The 16,805-nt window shown below is 38.2% G+C and overlaps 1 protein-coding gene across 1 annotated transcript; it reads left to right on the plus strand.

The window, feature by feature from the left end:
* The first annotated feature begins 632 nt into the window (after positions 1–632).
* On the plus strand, positions 633–16,124 carry sirt6 (sirtuin 6). The gene is made up of 8 exons (XM_055033851.1): positions 633–790; positions 1,855–1,982; positions 5,540–5,722; positions 6,997–7,056; positions 9,735–9,830; positions 9,948–10,028; positions 11,729–11,852; positions 13,723–16,124. The coding sequence occupies exons 1-8, from the start codon at positions 725–727 to the stop codon at positions 14,038–14,040; spliced, it is 1,056 nt and encodes a 351-aa protein (XP_054889826.1). The 5' UTR covers positions 633–724; the 3' UTR covers positions 14,041–16,124.
* The last annotated feature ends 681 nt before the right edge of the window (positions 16,125–16,805 follow it).

A 16,805-nucleotide genomic window follows, 5' to 3' on the forward strand; every position in this document is an offset into this window, starting at 1 on the left:
TCGAAGACTTTGAGTTGACGTTTGAGTTTAGTCCTACCTATTTGAGCAGAGATTCTATGCAGCCGGAAGAAAAAATTAAATTCGATTTTTATTAACTGGAAAAAATTCATTGTGAATGGAAAATAGTTTCAGTTTTCAGATTTCTTTTAATAACTAATATGAAAATTTAACTTTTTTTCAAACTTTAAAAATGCTACATTTTAAAAGGTTTGTTGAAACACTATCAAATATGTATAAATTAAAATTGTGTCAAACGGTTCAGGTTGAACTAAATAATGGTTTTAGTAACGCAGAAAAAAAAAATATTTTCTTATTTTTCCCCATAGAGTGAAACAATATTAATTATGGAGAATTTTAATAAATCTATATATTTTGCTCTTTAGACAATCATACGTGGATCGTGAACGCAGCATGATAATCTATCCACTGCACGAACGCAGTGAAAAAACGAAGTCGCGAGTTTCTTTGTGTTTTTCAAATTAAACTTTAACATTTTCTTTACATGAGGTACAGGCTGTACTTTCCAAATCTTTAAGTTGCAGTTTTTCTGAGACAACGCGTACATATACGCTCGTCATCTAAAATTAAAATGTCCAAGTAAGCGTTAATGCACCACAGGTCGTCGCTCAGTGATGACGTGTTCCAAACAAAGCCGCTAAGAGAAAAACCCTTGTGGGCAAATGAACTGTTTTTAATACAAATAATAAAGACAGCAGCTGCAACTATGTCAGTGAATTATGCCGCTGGTCTCTCTCCGTACGCAGATAAAGGTGTCTGCGGACTGCCTGAGGTAAATGATGAATCGTTTCAGCTCTAAAACGAGCTTTTTGAATAGCTAGTTAGCATCTTAGCCGATATTGTTTTAGTAAATGAGAAAGTTGTGAAGGAGCTGTGTTGTATTATGTGAAGGTAAAACACAAACTACAGCTAAAGCTGTAAACCATCTTCCTGCATCGAAATATTTTGGTCTGTACTTATTTGTTGATGCCAGAATGATTATATCTTAATTGCTTACAAGGAAATCGCTTCTCTATAATCACTTATTGACATGTCGTTCATGTTTTTGTTTTTGTTTTTTTTATTTAAATTCAGCCATGAGGAGATGAATGTTTATTTTTGTTGTTGTTATTTTTATATCTTTGGAAGCATTAATTTCTAAGCACAATATTTGCTTACATGTGGTACTTGTCTTAAAAATGTTTGAACAAACACTTGATGTGCAGATGGTTGTTTTTGAGCCTGGATGGCAGCAAGATATCAGAGTTTGCTGCAGTTCTCAATCTGCGAGTTTTGGAGACTTTTCTTCACCTTTCTCACTGCAATGCTGTGGGTTTGGGGTCGTCAGATGAACATGGAGCCCCATACAGCGTAAAGGCCAGTGGCTAAGCGAAATGACCCCCAGCATCATGTCCTGTTATATGATGCAGGAAGCCAAAAGTCCTGTATTACTAGTTTATGTAAACTTTGATTAACAGAGATTGTTTCTTCCTCTAGGACCACGTCCCAAATGATTCTTCTCACTACATCATTCTTAGATTGTATTCTACTAATGATCTACTCATCCACAGGTCTTTAAATGTGGTGAATAAATAAAGTCTTCGGTAATAATATTTGCTATTGTACAACATTGGTTTCCCTTAAATAGACTAATTGGTGTGAAAACGTCAGGCTTTCTTTGTTTTGATCATATTTTTTTATGCATATGCACACATTTTCATCTGTTTTATGAAATACTATGCTAAATACTATGCTCTCAAGATGTTGCTTCCTTTTTATGTATGAGTCAAACAAATATCACTGATGTCCGTATGATTATTCCAGTAGTTCATTGTTGTATTTTCTGTCCATTGGCAGAGTTTCGACAGTTCTGAGGAGCTAAAGGCAAAAGTGGAGACCCTTGCTCAGCTGATTAAAGAGTCTGAGTACTTGGTTGTTCACTCTGGAGCTGGAATTAGCACCTCATCAGGCATTCCTGACTTCAGGTGAGACAGAATCACTGTAGAGCCTGTCCTGAGTCACATTCAATTGTAAATTACTACATTAATTTGGTTGGAACGGTGTACACAGTGTCACAATCAAGTCTTACCGAATCATTGTTGTAGAAAAATGTGGTGAAAGCATAGCTTCTGGTGTCACATCAAAGCTTCCCACCTTATTAGTACAGGAAACTAATAAGGCTCTTTAGCTGTGCTTAAAGAGTTGGGGGGTTTCTTCACATTCCTTACTGTAGTGCTAAATAAGACTGTCATTAAGTTTGATTAGGGAACAGCAGTAAAGTTTTCATTTAATAACAACCACACCTTAAGAGGCGACCTCAGCTGGTCTTTGCAGTGCATCAAATTATCTTTGCTTGTCACCCGGTGTAATAGAGTTTAGTTATTTTATTTTTTTATGTCTTGCATTTTTGGAACTATAGTTATCAGAAATGCTACATTAGTGCCAAAATGTTGATGTTCTGTTGATGCATTTTGTGTGGCTGTGAGGAAAGATGTGTGTGCGCGCGTGCAACCTGTCGGACTAATCTGTGCTGTTTGTGGAAATCTCCCTCGAAGATAATCTGTGGAAGCAAAATGAAATTGATCATTACTGTAATTGTCACATCAGCAGGGAAGCTGCTTCAATAATGCGCTGCTATTGTGAGGCTGTTTGTCTAAATGGAGAGAAACAAACAAATGAATAGGAAATCAATAAGCAAAGAGGAAAATTTGCTCTTCACAGTGACCAACCTAGACGTTTTTTCAACTTCTAGGTATTTATTTATAGAATAAAGACACATTTTTCCCCATACTGATTTTTTTTAGTACTTGTTTTAGCTCTAAATTGGATTTCTTATATCTGGGTGGTTCATGTCCTCTAGATGTTTTTATTGAATTTGTTACAACGTTGTATGACAAATAGGACTATTTGGACCATGTGTGTGAAACTAACTATATGACTCGATTGCATGAAAATAAATAGAAATTAACTGTATTGATTTCAATTGTATTGTACTAGAAATGATTTTGGCCTCTTTGTCTTTTGTAATATATAGAGGAGACTTTTTCTGCTAAATTGCAGCTACATGAAAAACGTAATAGTATTTTTCCAAACATGGAGGAGTGTATTTATATTAAAAGGAGAGCCAAGCTAGCTTGTTTCTGTTAAATTAAATGAAAACAAACACCTACCAGGTATTGAACAGTTCAAAGACAGAAACTGGAAGCTCAAATGAATTATTGTGTGAATTATTATTCCTATTCTCCAAACTATATAACATTTTCTTATTGTTTTAAACTGCCCTTTTCTTATAGATTATATATTAGAGGAGATCATCTGACATTGTGAATCCAGGCAGGAGCTCAACCTTCAGTGAACCGGGTTATTTAATTTTTTCAATAATTATTTCTACGTGCAGTATAATATCCCCCTCAATGTAGTTTTCCATGTTCTTTTTGTAGCATCTTCGTTTGAACACAAGAGGGCAGTGTTTGCGTTATATGCCACTCTGTCAGGCTGGTGAGGATAAAAGGACATGAGTTCAGCTTCTCGGTTACATAAAGATTTGCTTTGTTTCGGTGCCCTACATAACTACTGCATCTATAAACCACAAGACAGTGTTCCTGACCTTTCGTTGAAAGAGGGTTTATATTTGAACTGACAGCAGTGTGAGTATAAATTCCAAGTTGTAAGAGAAAAATAAGAAACTTGTGAAATGATCAGTACTTTACCCGGTGTGAATTTCTGCTCAATTCAACCTGCGATAACAACACAAAACATTACAGTTTACTATTTTTTAAAACCTGTGGGAAAATATAAACAAAGAAAACTGTTTGGTAAGAGAACTTGATTTATTTCTCATAAATATGTTTTTTTGTTTTTTTTTGGGAGTTCAGTAAGTCTGAACTCCTCGATCAAAACATACAGATCTCACTCAAGTGAGGAAGAACAATGATTTTTAGAAGATCCGCTGTAATTTCCCGTCATCTGGGAGACATTTATAAAGCTGTTTCCCTCCATACTGGATTCCACAATTATTGGAACTAATATGAAGGTCAAATACAAGACTCAACTACAGGACATGGGATCTATTTTTTTTCTGTGTAATCCTCAGGTAGATCTGTGAAACAGACTGAGTATTTCCCAGAAAAAAATCTTTGACCTAACATGCCAGAGGGAGAAAGTATAGGAATTAAAAAAAAGACTGAGCAACGATAGCATGAAAGGTTTGCACTCTCTCTTTTTCTGTTCTGTTCTCTTTTTTTGGTTCATGTCTTCATAAATCACACAGGCAATTTGAATCTGTACTCAATTCATTCCTAAGCAAGACGTTGAGTTTTAAGCACAACTCTGAGTTTCTAAACTAGCTTGTGTTACATAAAAGACAGCAAATGTAAGTTTGCATTGGCCTATATTATATCCTTCTAAATTAGATACTTTTTTTGATGGTCATACTCATAATGGGTTAAAAATGAAAGCAATTGTGCATATTTTTCCTGTCTGAATACACTTGCACACACGTGCTTTAGGATCTGTAGCAGTTGAATTTTTTTATTTTTATGCCCAGACTTTATGCCTCAGGGGACCTGGGGGGGTACACTACTGAAGCATAGATTCAAAATAAGCAAATGCATTTTTCTTGTTTATAAAAACACACAAACAGAAAAGGTTTATTCCCTCAAGACGCCAATATCTTGAACAATCCCTGGAGTATGTAGATAAATTAACATTCCTCTTTGTCCTCTTACCTTTTTATTTTAATGGTGATACATGACGTCCAGGATATGTGACGTACACTTTAACGCATCGGCACTGAGGAGCCTTTGAGCTCGTCTCTGCTGAGCAAGCAATAAACTGCGGCGCGGATGAAAGATGAGGCCGCTGGCCGTTTAAAGCGAGAGATGAGTCTGTTGCAGCAGGACGTGTTCCCATCTCTGATGCAGGGAGATAAGTTTGTTCTCAAAGTAACTTGGCAACTATCAGGGTGTTGGACGACTGCAGCGATGGCAACAGCACTGCTTTCATTAGTGCAGCCAGACACCTGAAACTGAGCCCAAACAAAACCCTATCGGGCGGCACTGCACTTCAGCAGATAGTCAAATGTTTTTCTTTTAACAAACCCTTGTTAAAAGAAAAACGATGCATAAATTACATTTGAATTAATTCACTATATGGTCGGTTTTCTGATCTCTGATGTGCTTATATTTCCAAAGATGGAGTGAAATGACTATATTTGTCTTTATCCAACATTATAACCAAAAATGCCGTCTTGACTGTCCCTAGCTTAGATTCATCTTTCCTCAATATGTCTCCAAAAGTAGCCACATTAGACATGTCTTGATTTATTGCTGTGTTTTTTGTTTTTTTACTCTTTTATGAGCTCCTACTGTTGGCTGACAGTCCTTCCCTACGCACAACGTTGTTGCCTTTAAGCTGGTTATGCTCAATTTAAAACTTGAAAGCATTGCAAGCATGTTTTTTTTTTGTTTCTTTGGGGTTTTTTTTGCCTTCTTCACCTGCTACATCACCACCTTTTCAACCAGACTCGTTTATTCTCCTTCAGGGGTCCCAAGGGTGTGTGGACGCTAGAAGAAAAGGGCGAGTCACCTCACTTTGAAACCACATTTGAAGATGCCCGCCCCAGTTTGACTCACATGGCCCTCCTGGGACTGCAAAGGGCAGGATACCTGAAATACCTCATCAGCCAGAATGTCGACGGGTTGCATGTTCGATCAGGCTTCCCCAGGTAACATCATTCAGTTGGTGGGAATATATGTAAAAATATATCTGCCTCGACTCTTTCTTGGTGCGGTTTGTTTGTTTTAGATGTAAAAACGGCAGGACGCTGCAGCAGACTACAATCTCTGGAAGCTGAGCATGAGTGAGACTTTCCTCCTTGTCTCAGTTTAGTGTTATTTAGATCCATATCCCCCCTGCTAGAGTTCAGCTTTAGGAAGACACCAATTTTCAAGAGAAAAACAAAATCTCACCCAGGGCATCCAAAGCCAGCTTTTCGACACTAAAGTACATCAATTTGTGTCTTAAGTAATAAAATTAGGCCAAGTAGAAGAAAATGGACAGTTCTGGTAACACTGACTACACAAAACAAGATGAAAAGATTGAAGAACCCCTGAATGTTAGGTTTGGATCAAGGATAACATTGCATTGATCCAAATTTACAACTGAACACTTGAAAATGAAGAGGATGCTCTTTGTTGTTGTTTTCTTAAATGAGCAGCTCTGAGTTTTCATCCCCATCTGAAAGCTTTTGAAGTAAGAAAAAGTTGTGCCAGAAAAAAAAAAATCTTAAAATCTTTTAGTAGTTTTACCATCCAGCAATGAGCAGAGGCTGAATATATTGGTGATTTTGGCCCAGAGTGTCTCTTACATCTTTGTAATTTTACTGTTGGTGTTTTGTTGAGTGTTTTGTAGCTGGAGTGGAGAATGTCATGAATAAACTGATAAATTGGTGTGTTTGGCTTCAACTCATTGTTTTAAATTAGAGGTTGCTGCTGCTGCTGCTTTGTAATAACAGCCATACCACCATCAGAGCTGAGTTCATCTGAAATCAAATTTTGGGTGCCACTGAAAGTGTGTGGTCTGCTTGAGTATTACTCGGTCATATTGGACTGAGCCCAGGGCTGAGAGTCCAATTTTTTATTCTGTTCGTACATCCAGCCTTTCTGCATATTGGAGGACTTGCTTTTCTTGGAAATCATTTACATAGAGCCCTTCCTCCACCCTCAATCAGTTTTTTTGAAATGAGGTCAGACAGTGAAGGAGTAGTTCTCAGAGGAAATCACCAAAACGGCCGATGAACCGGTAGAATAATCTGTCTGGGATTAAACCGTAGAAGTGCCAGGTGAAACAACAGAAGATGTATTCTTGAAGATTCATGAAACAACAAAGAAAAAGTGTATCCTAAAAAGTTCATACTTTTACTTTAGCTTTAGGTCTTATGTAAATGTGTGTGTGTGTGTGTTTTTCTGCTGTTGTGAACTTATCTCCTCATTCCTCCAGGGATAAACTATCAGAGCTTCATGGAAACATGTTTGTGGAGGAATGCGAGAAATGTGGCAGGTACGAATATGAACACTCACAAACACCAGAGCAGTTACCACTTGATCATAAAACTAACTTTAAGGCATTGGGAAAACAGTTTCTCTGTGAAATCTTATGGCATCATAAAAAAAATCTTATATTTATTCATCTTTATTTTCAACCTTTAAAACTGTTAGAAACACCCAGATTTTCCTAGGTTTTACATTTCAATTTATTCATTATTTAATTTTGTTTTACGGTATTTGTGGCTTCTTGATTTTTTTTTTTTTTTAATATATAAATTCACAGACTGCATCTGTTCTCTGTCTGGGGAATGAAAGTGTGATTACTCTTTTTTTCTGAAACCACAAATTCCTTTATGAAGCAATAAGGCCTGTTAAAAATGAATTATTTCTGGACATTCAGACATTCCTTCTCTTAATGAAATCACAATTAAAGTCTAATTCTTCTTGTTAAGTTATTCACTGTTATTCATGACCATATTAAGTGGATATATTTAATAAGGTTTGGCTTCACATCAAGGATTTTGGCAAAACTGATATCTGTGGTTTCTAATACTTTTAACCCAAATTTCTTTTTGTCTTAATGTCAATATCTTCATCGGGGTCAGTGAGAGTTCATTTGACAGGCCAGAGGAGTTACTGGCAGCAGAGCAACACAACTCTAAAAGGCTGATATGAATGAGATGGTTCATTAGGTAGAGTGCTTGCTAATTTCAGTTTCAAAACAGCATTACTTAAATAAGAGCAACGGCTGCCGCTCACTTAGTCATGGAAGGAGACCCCACTGTGCTCGCTTTGTGCTGATAGAAAAATGAGAAACCTTGAAAAAGGCGGAATTGTTTTTGAAGCTCTTTGGAAATCTTAGTTCGCGTAGCTTCTGTGAAAGTACTCTAGTCACATGCCAGCGCTGAAAAGGACCAGTTGAAGTTTTATTTAATTTGTGTTATCCTGATCAAGTGTCTGCTCCTTCAGATGTCTTTTATACTTTTATAATGCTCTTAAAGAATCAACGAGGCTGCAACAAACGATTATTTTAGTTATCAATTAATCTGTGGATTATTCCAGTGATTTATTGATTAATCAGAAAAAAAAACTGCCACATTCTGCAGGTTTTCTGTTTAAGCCTTCAAGTTTAAGTATTAGAAATGCATAAACAAAATCAGATAAACAAGTAATTAAATTCCTTTGTTAGATGAGGAAAATAAATTCTTGTCTAAAATGCAAGAAAATATGAGAATCCTTTTAAATTAGCCAATTAATAATTGGATCACAAAAGGTGTTTAATTGGAGATTTCCAGAAAGTTTTGGATGGAATATATTTACAGACAAAGAAGTTTCTTTTTTTATCTTGAATGCAAAAAGCATGTTTGTTTTTGCACAATTTTGGCTTAACTGGGTAAAGCCAGTCGTTCTTTCAACAGATCATCCCTTTGGAGTCTGTATTTAAAGTTCACCATTAATCTATTGCTAAATTACCTGAAGGTAATCAATTCATCATAATTAATCTGATTAATCGTTTCAGCCCTAATCAAGTGTAGTAGGTGTTCAAGTTTCTGTTTGCACGATAACATGAGGCTGCACCTGAAAATAGGCTCCCTCCCTGTGGAACAAACATCGTGTGGCGTGGTGCGCTTTACTCCACCCCCCAAATCTCCAGCCGCTATGAAAAAACACTGTAAGCACAGACCTGAAAGAGAAGTTATTCGCCTTCATCTCAGTGGTATGTTGGCCAAAGGATGTCAGACATTTTATTAACATTTCAGGAATTTGTGGTGGAAAAATGTTCAGAATACTCTGGGTTTTTTTTGTTGTTGTTGTTGTTGTTGTTTTTACTATGCTGCTGCGTTTTACTCGGTTTTATGAGTTATTAGTCGAAATTCCTCAGAACACAAGCAGGAACTATGTGGCTGCAGCATCATCCATAAAACATGCAGACAAGAGGCTCAGTTACTATTCACAGACATCAGATCGCGCCTGAGCATTCTTGCACATCATGATCGCTGGTGTCAGCAGAGTCTCTGGCATCGCACTGCCAGGACTTGCTCGGGTTTTATGTTTGGGTTAAACTCTGTGTTTCTTAGAATCCTTGGAAGAAAAACATGCTTATTAATATTCAAGGAAAATGCCACACAGGTAGAAGCTCAGAGATGCTGACGGGTAGAGCCTGCAGCAGGAGAAAAAGAAGAGAAACATGGGCAAAAAATAAACTCAGCTTAAGTTTAATTCTCTGAACACTCAAGGCGCTGTTATAATTAATTTTAAATTAGCTTTATGTTTGCTGATTATCTCCTGCAAGACAATACGCCCGCGTTCAGAGAACGACTCAGAAAAAGGTTAATGCAGAGTTATCGTCTCCAGATGCTCCCAAGAAAAAGAATGCGGCTTCGTTTTCTCTCTCATGGCATTCTCTCTCAGCAGGTCGCCTTAGGGACAGAAAGTGGAAAAGCGGGGCTGTCGAGTACATTGTGTTTAAACAATTTTGCTTCAGCTACACGATATTTAAAAAAAAAAAAATCCTTGCAGAACATCTCCAAATTGTTCTTTATAACCCATGAATTGATAAACTCAGGCAGGAGTACGAGCACATGGAGGTTGCAGTGGTGCCTCTGAGCCGCTTGATTTTCCTCCTGGAAGTGGAGCAAATGGAGGTGGATGCATTCAAGTGTTAAACTTCTGGGATTTGCTGTTTTCCAGGCAGTACGTGAGGGAAAAGGTGATCGGTGTGATGGGGCTGAAACCGACAGGACGTCACTGCGAGGTGGTGCGGTCCAGAGGGCTGAGGGCCTGCAGGTAAAACACGCACAGGCTTGTGCATTTGAAAAGGGCGGAAGAAGAAAAAAAAAAAAAAAACCTGCTCATTGTGATTTATTTATTTGTGTGCTTATTCACTTTTTTTAAACACTGAAGAGGAAAGCTGATCAGCACCATACTGGATTGGGAGGATGCTCTGCCTGACAGAGACCTGAACAGAGCAGATGATGCAAGCAGGTGAGAGAAACCTGCTAAATCATTGTTTCATCACCTGTCGTTATCACAGAGTAACACACAGATCTCGTTTCCTCCAACATCCCCGTTTCATCTGACAGTGAAAGGTACAAACGCCAGTTCAAACCTGTGCTGTGAAGTAAAAGAAAAAAAAATAGTCAAAGTGTTGGGATTGATTCAGTCGAGCCCTGTCCTGAAGGTCTCGTTTGAAAACCTTTTTTTTCCAGGCTTTACATGTTCACCTCAGTCGGGTTTAACATTTTCATTCATTCCTTCATCCACCAAAGCTTTTACTGCGTGTTTACAAAGCTGCAAGAGGGTAGAAAAGGATGCGCTTGTGTCGCCTTGATCTGCTGACACATAATGGACTCATAATTACCATTTAAATTGCGGAGAGGGGATTTAGAGCACCGACCTTTGAACTCTTAATTGTTTGTTTGTAGCATTGAAAAAAAGGTAGAACCAGCGAGTCATTCAAAGCGATTTAATGTGAAGCTGCAATGCTTTTAAATTTTGTGTGGTGTGCGTGATCAGGCTTAAACTCGACCCACTAGCTGAAATTTCTCTTCTTTTGTATAAGTTGCTTTGTCATTTTAAGTGAATGTGCGAGTTATAGCACCAGAGCTGCATCCAGCATGGTCTTTTGTAAGAACCTGCCGGGGATTAGCTGCGTTAGCCTTATTTCAGTCACAGTGATACAGAGAAGACGATTGCAGCGACAACACAAGCTGTTGTTTAGCTTCTGTGTTTCTCAAGTCTTATCGACACCAAATGTTTTCCCAAAACAATCTGTTCACCGTGTTTTTTTTTCTTTATTAAGAAGTGACCCTCTGAATTTCTGACTAGGACAAAAAAAAAAAAGACAGAACAAATTAACATTTATCTCAGATTTCAGGATGACACCATTGCAATGTTAAATGAGGCAAAAAAAGCTGAATAAAAATCTTGGAAAACTGTTAGTACAGATATAAATCTATGCAAATACTGTGTTAGTCTTGACACCAAAAAATACATTTTGTGCAAGCCTGCAACTTGGACAGCAACAAACGCCGGAACGTAGGCATTTAGTTTATAACTAAACATGAATGATAAATATTTATTTTATTAAATGGAGTTCATAAAGGAAAAATGATTAGCAATTCACTTTTTGACTACGGTAAATGTAGGGGAGCTAAACATGAGATACTTTTTCTCGGGCAGATCACGTATATTTACTAGATGAGATATTTTTAACCCAGCCGCAAGGAGAGCGAATAATCCAACCGCAGCTCGTAAGCCCGAAACTCCCTTCTGGACGGCGAGAACTGCAGATATGTTTGGGATGAGGACGAGAGCTAAAACGACATCTTGAAGATTCAGAAAAAGAAGTTCAGCTACACTTTTATGCAGGCTTCTTGTCATCAAGACACACGTACTGCAAGACACACGGAGACACCTGGTTGTAAACCTCTGTCCCTGCAAGATTTGATGATTTGCAGTAGAGATGTTAAAGGTTTCTTACAGACATGCAAGTAAACAAAAAATACATCCAGATTCCCGTCCTTACCAGATATTTACCCAAGCAGTGCTGTTTTCCACACTGACTTTCATGGACTCCCACATGCAGGAATAACCCTTGAGGACAAACAGGCAAATCGGAGGACTGTCAAAAAGTCACATCTGCTTATTTTGGCTGATTTGTACTCCTTGGTGTTGGCATGCAGACGAGCAGACCTGGCGCTGACTCTGGGCACGTCCATGCAGATCAAACCCAGCGGCGACCTCCCACTCCTCACAAAGCGCAAAGGAGGGAAAGTGGTTATCGTCAACTTGCAACCAACCAAACATGTGAGTCTCATCCACACGCCACATCAAGACACACGTCCAGAACTTCATCTGGGAGATATTTCATTGTTTGTGAGGAGAAAACTGACCTCCAAGTGTAGAATCTGAAGGTGTGACTTGAAATATTATGGTTTTGTAGATAATAACTGCTTTAATTTACAACAGAAAAGCCAAACAAGAAAAGAATAAACATTGGAGTTTTAGTTCTTGTTTTAGCGATAATGAAGAGATTGTAGGATGATTTGAATCAGGTGTGTTGCAGCCAACACATTTTAAGACTTGAATAAGGCCCTGAGGACCAGCGCTGACAACCCTGCGTATCTACATGCAGCTCAGTTTTATTACATTTTTTTTTTTGCACCACCTTATTCAAAGTTAAAATGTTTCATTGAATTCACAGCAGAAAAAATAAACTTTATGAGAAGGAAATGGGGAAGGGAGTAACAAAGTTTATTAATGAGGAGAAATCTGTTGTTTTGCCATTGTGGATCATTTCTTCACTTTAGGATAACAGGGATATAAACACTGATATTGCTGTGACAAATCGCTGTTTTCTGGTCCTTCTGTCTCGCAATGGAAATGTGCAGAAAGAGCAATTCCTCACATGTCCACTTGAGGCAGACCCCGAAGCAAAATCAGGTGTCAAAACCTAATTTGGTTTGTTGTGGTGATTTTTATTTTTATTTTTTTTAAACTAGTCTGGGACCGTATCTCAAATAGTTTCTCCAAGCTGTAAACTGAGTCGGTATTTATGTACATCAGTGAAGTGATTGTGTATATGATACATAATTGATGGTGAGTGCAGGAGTGTGTCACGGTGCGAGGGTCCGCTGTCTTTTGCATTGCAGAAATCCACAACGACAAAGAGGGTTTCACTGCATTTGTTTAGTTTGAAGCTTCGTCACTGTCTGGTGTTACTGCTGGGTTCTTACCGGACCAGTGTAAGAACCGGTTCTTACTCATGATGTGTTTGTGAAATTCATGCTTTTGGAGATGTTTTTATTCATTTGTTTTGCCAAATGAAAGGAAAACGGGGAACCTATTTTGGGCTCACCTCTTTTTTTTTCTCTCTGGTGATTTGCATTGCAGTTTACTCACACTGCACATGCTTTCATTGTAATCACTAGTGGAAAACATTTCATTAGGCGAATGATTGCGGTGTAGGCCATTATTTGAGGAGTAATTACAATTTTCAGGTCTGTTCATTGCAATCAGACTCAAACAGGGATCTCTGACAGGAATAGAAAATTAGACAAAGGCTTTTTCTTGACTTTGTATTGTTCTTTCAAACAATTTAAAGTAACTAATTGAACTCATCCACAGATAATCTTATGGATTAAAATGCATAACTTCTGACACTTATTATGTACCTGGATACCACTTATAACACAAAGACAACATTTAATATATTGCATGCGAGAGAGTAGGGAAGTATACACTTTCCTGCTGATACATAAAATAATTTCCGACCAGTTTTTTTTCAACCACAAATCAATTAATTGTGTGTTGATGAATCCCAGGATAAATGACACTGCTGTGTGAAGGTTTGTCAGGGAAAATTTGGTGAGCAAACACGATGAAGACCAAGAGCCAGAGGTTCACCTTCCAGCATGAGCAATGTCCATAAACTTTATCATTGCACTGGTTCAAGTTATATCATGTTTATTGCACTAAAACAGTCCAAACCTAAATTTAATTAAGACTGTATGGCAGTACTTGGAATATTATTGCCCAGACACTTTCCGTACATCTGATTTGAGCTATAGAGCTGCAGAGATACTCCAAAAGACTTGGAGCTGTAATTGCAGTGATAAAATACATTAAAGTTTTTGGTCGATCCCTTATCATCTCTTTTGTGGTGGATATTTTGCAGGACAAACACGCCCACCTGCGTATAAACGGTTACGTGGACGATGTCATGAAGCAGCTGATGGAGCTGCTGGATTTAGAAATCCCAAAATGGGAGGGACCCGCCATCTGCGAGAGCTCCACTTTCTCTCCCGAGGCCACCGCTGATGTCAAGCCTCCTCGTGGCATTTCTGCAAAGGACAAAGTGAAAAAGGACAAAATCAAGGAGGAAAGGAAAAGGGGAGCAACGCTGCCGACGGAGGACGCCGGCGTAAAAGACGAGACGGTTTCAGTAAAGAGAGAGCGGGCAGATTTTTCCGCGGAGACAGACCAAAAGGAATAACCTCTGGATGTCTTTTTTGTTGTTGGTCCTCCGGACTCGTCAAAACTACAAACACAAACTCGTCCAGAGGCTTACTCACGAGCTGAAAGTTTGATCAACTTCAGAAATAACTTTGGTCTCTTATTTTCTATCATCTAGAAGAAAAACTTCTGTCGTAATGGGGTTTTTTGGGGTTTTTTTTTAAATGATGTAACCTTTCAGACACCATCTGACTCAGGTTCTCATAAAGCCTCACTAATTCATGCTTGTTTGGAAGTGTTTCTCCTAATAAGAACACAGCTGTAAGCACACACACTGATGTAAAATGTTTCGGGGAATATTTTGCACGTCATCCAGCTCAGAGCCTTGTTTCTCCGGGAGAACAAGTCTAACAGGACAGTACGACGAGGCGAGATCTGGAGCATGTCGTTATAGATCAAGTTTTAATAAGGTGTGTAAGTTTGCTGCACCTTATTAATATTTATAGCATGCGCTCCAGATCTTGTCCCTGCAGATCTCGCCTTTTAAGTCTCCTTGGTTTGATACATTATGAAAAGGAATATCAAGTGAGCTGCTTCTCCAAGTCTGGCTGACTAGTAGCTGCAGTGCAAACATGCAGTGGGGGCCTTGAGGTGGGCTGAGCTGGGATTTTAGGTCATGTCAGATTTTCGAACCGTGATTGAATCGTAATCATGCTGTGTGTTTCTAGGAACGAGGTCTTGGAGGTTGTGCTCTCCAAGAAAATGTTACTTTAAAGATTGATTGTTGTTTTTACACTCTGGGCTGTACATCTGTAAACACATTTAGGGAGTAAAATCATAAACTCTGCGTAAAAACTGTCTCATCTCTTGTGTACCGACTCGGTTGTTGAACTCACTCTCTCATCTGAAATTGTTTTTCAGATTAAAAACAAAATTGATTCAAACTTCTGCAGACTTTACTTCCTGCTCCAGGGGTAATTTATTGATAACTTTTCAATCCACGTTAAATTTTCAGTCTTCGATTGAAATGTAAATTATTAAATTATCTCTGCAGCAAGAAGTCTGTGCAGCGATTTATCTACTGCAATTTGAAAGGAATTGCAGTAGAGGAAGGTTGTGTTGATCTTTCTATACGTCTCCTAAAATCCCTGGGGCCTGTATCTTCCCTCACTGTGCTGGAAATCTGTAATAATCAAACCTATTAGAGAGATTTGAGGCTGTCATTACTTTTTAATATTATTTCATCCTATATTTGTTGTTTTTCTTAATCCTTTCAGGGTTGTAATTGAACTGCTGCCTATAACACAATAAGATGGTGTTTTCAGCTTTGTAAGTGTCTCCCTTTTTCTGTCAAAAGGTTGAATTATTGTTATGTCTGACCACAGAACATGTCTGTGCATTTGTAAACTAATCTAGCTTTTTGCTTTTTTTAGTAGCGTACATTCTGAGCATCAATTTACCGTGATTATCTTCACTTTTCAGCTAATGGTTCTGTGGGAACCACATTGCCGATAATCGTCGGTGTGGTGAAGCGGGCTAACGTTTCTGTGTTTTCGTAGATTTTTCTCACAAAGTGGGACAAAGAGACTTCTGGGTACAAAGCTTTTTGCAAAATTGCTCATTGACACAAAACTGGCTCATCCTTTGGGTTTCAGCACCTTATTTACTCATAATGCTCAAAGAAAACCAATGTATCTTCAGAAAGCCTGAAGACTCACCACCAGGACCACTTTGAATGATAACTGGAAAATTTGTCTCCTAAACTAATAATTGCACTGACTTAAACTTTTGCACAGTAATACCTGATTACAAATAACATTTTCTGAAAGCCAAATATGGATTTTGAACTATTAGGAGTTTTATTTTTGTACTATATATTTTCTCTTTCCTTCTGGACTTGTTCATTACACTCTGGGATGCTGGTGCTCGGTGTTAATTGTTATGACCGTGATGATGAAAACTTTGTGACCCTTCATCTTCTGATGAAAACTTTGTGATCCTTTGACTTCAGTATGTCAGTCTGACCCCCACCTGTGCAGAAAATAACCTCAGCCTCATTTCTGCTTGAAGGAACTTCAGCCCACTCAGCCGTACAGGACAGATTAAACTTATGCAGTTTCCTCACTCGAGCTTCTCGCTTCAAGTCCTTCCACAACTCTTCCTCAGCGGATTCCTCTTGACGGCCTCACGAACACTGACATCCGTCGATACGAGTGAGACCTTTAGTTTTTCATAGCGGTTGCTTTGAGTTCATTGGCTCGCTCTGAGAAACACGCTTTGTTTTTTGGGCAGATTGCTGGGCGGGAGTCCTTAGAGAAAGATTTGTAATGTTTTTCACCCTGATGAGCGTCAGCAATTGTCCAGTTCAGAATAACCCAAATGATCAAGGTTGTTTCCTCCCTTTGTGCAGAAGTAATTTGTTGGAAGCAACACTCCACATTTCTCACAATGTAATCCAGTTAAAGCAGTATTCAACCTGCGTGCTGCAGTTCAATTTATACAGACATACAAAAAATATTAAGCACAAAAAAATAGATTCCCTTTCATTCACAAGGTTTTTTGCATTCATCTTAATTTTGGAGCAACTAGAAACACAAACACCGATTTGCTTTTTTCTCAAAAGGATGTCTTACTTCTCAAATAAGAAAAATGTAGAAACTGTGGGACTGTCTCAAGACCTTTCTGTTTTGTTCCTATAATGACTTACAGATTTACAATTCCACTATTTTGCTGATTTTAATTAGATTTGTATTTTTGAGTCTATTGTTGAGCACAAACATTTGTTTTAAAAATATATATAGCTTA

This window comes from Poeciliopsis prolifica, unplaced genomic scaffold (genome assembly GCF_027474105.1).
Source record: "Poeciliopsis prolifica strain line A6 unplaced genomic scaffold, Auburn_PproV2 SCAFFOLD008, whole genome shotgun sequence".
In the NCBI taxonomy this organism is placed as follows: Eukaryota; Metazoa; Chordata; class Actinopteri; order Cyprinodontiformes; family Poeciliidae; genus Poeciliopsis; species Poeciliopsis prolifica.

Excerpts from the sequence above, each read along its gene's own strand:
- sirt6 (XM_055033851.1), top strand. The coding sequence starts at position 725 with ATGTCAGTGAATTATGCCGCTGGTCTCTCTCCGTACGCAGATAAAGGT. Across the intron at positions 5,723-6,996 it reads GTTCGATCAGGCTTCCCCAG|GGATAAACTATCAGAGCTTC; the intron begins GTAACATCATTC and ends TCATTCCTCCAG. Across the intron at positions 10,029-11,728 it reads AGAGCAGATGATGCAAGCAG|ACGAGCAGACCTGGCGCTGA; the intron begins GTGAGAGAAACC and ends GTTGGCATGCAG.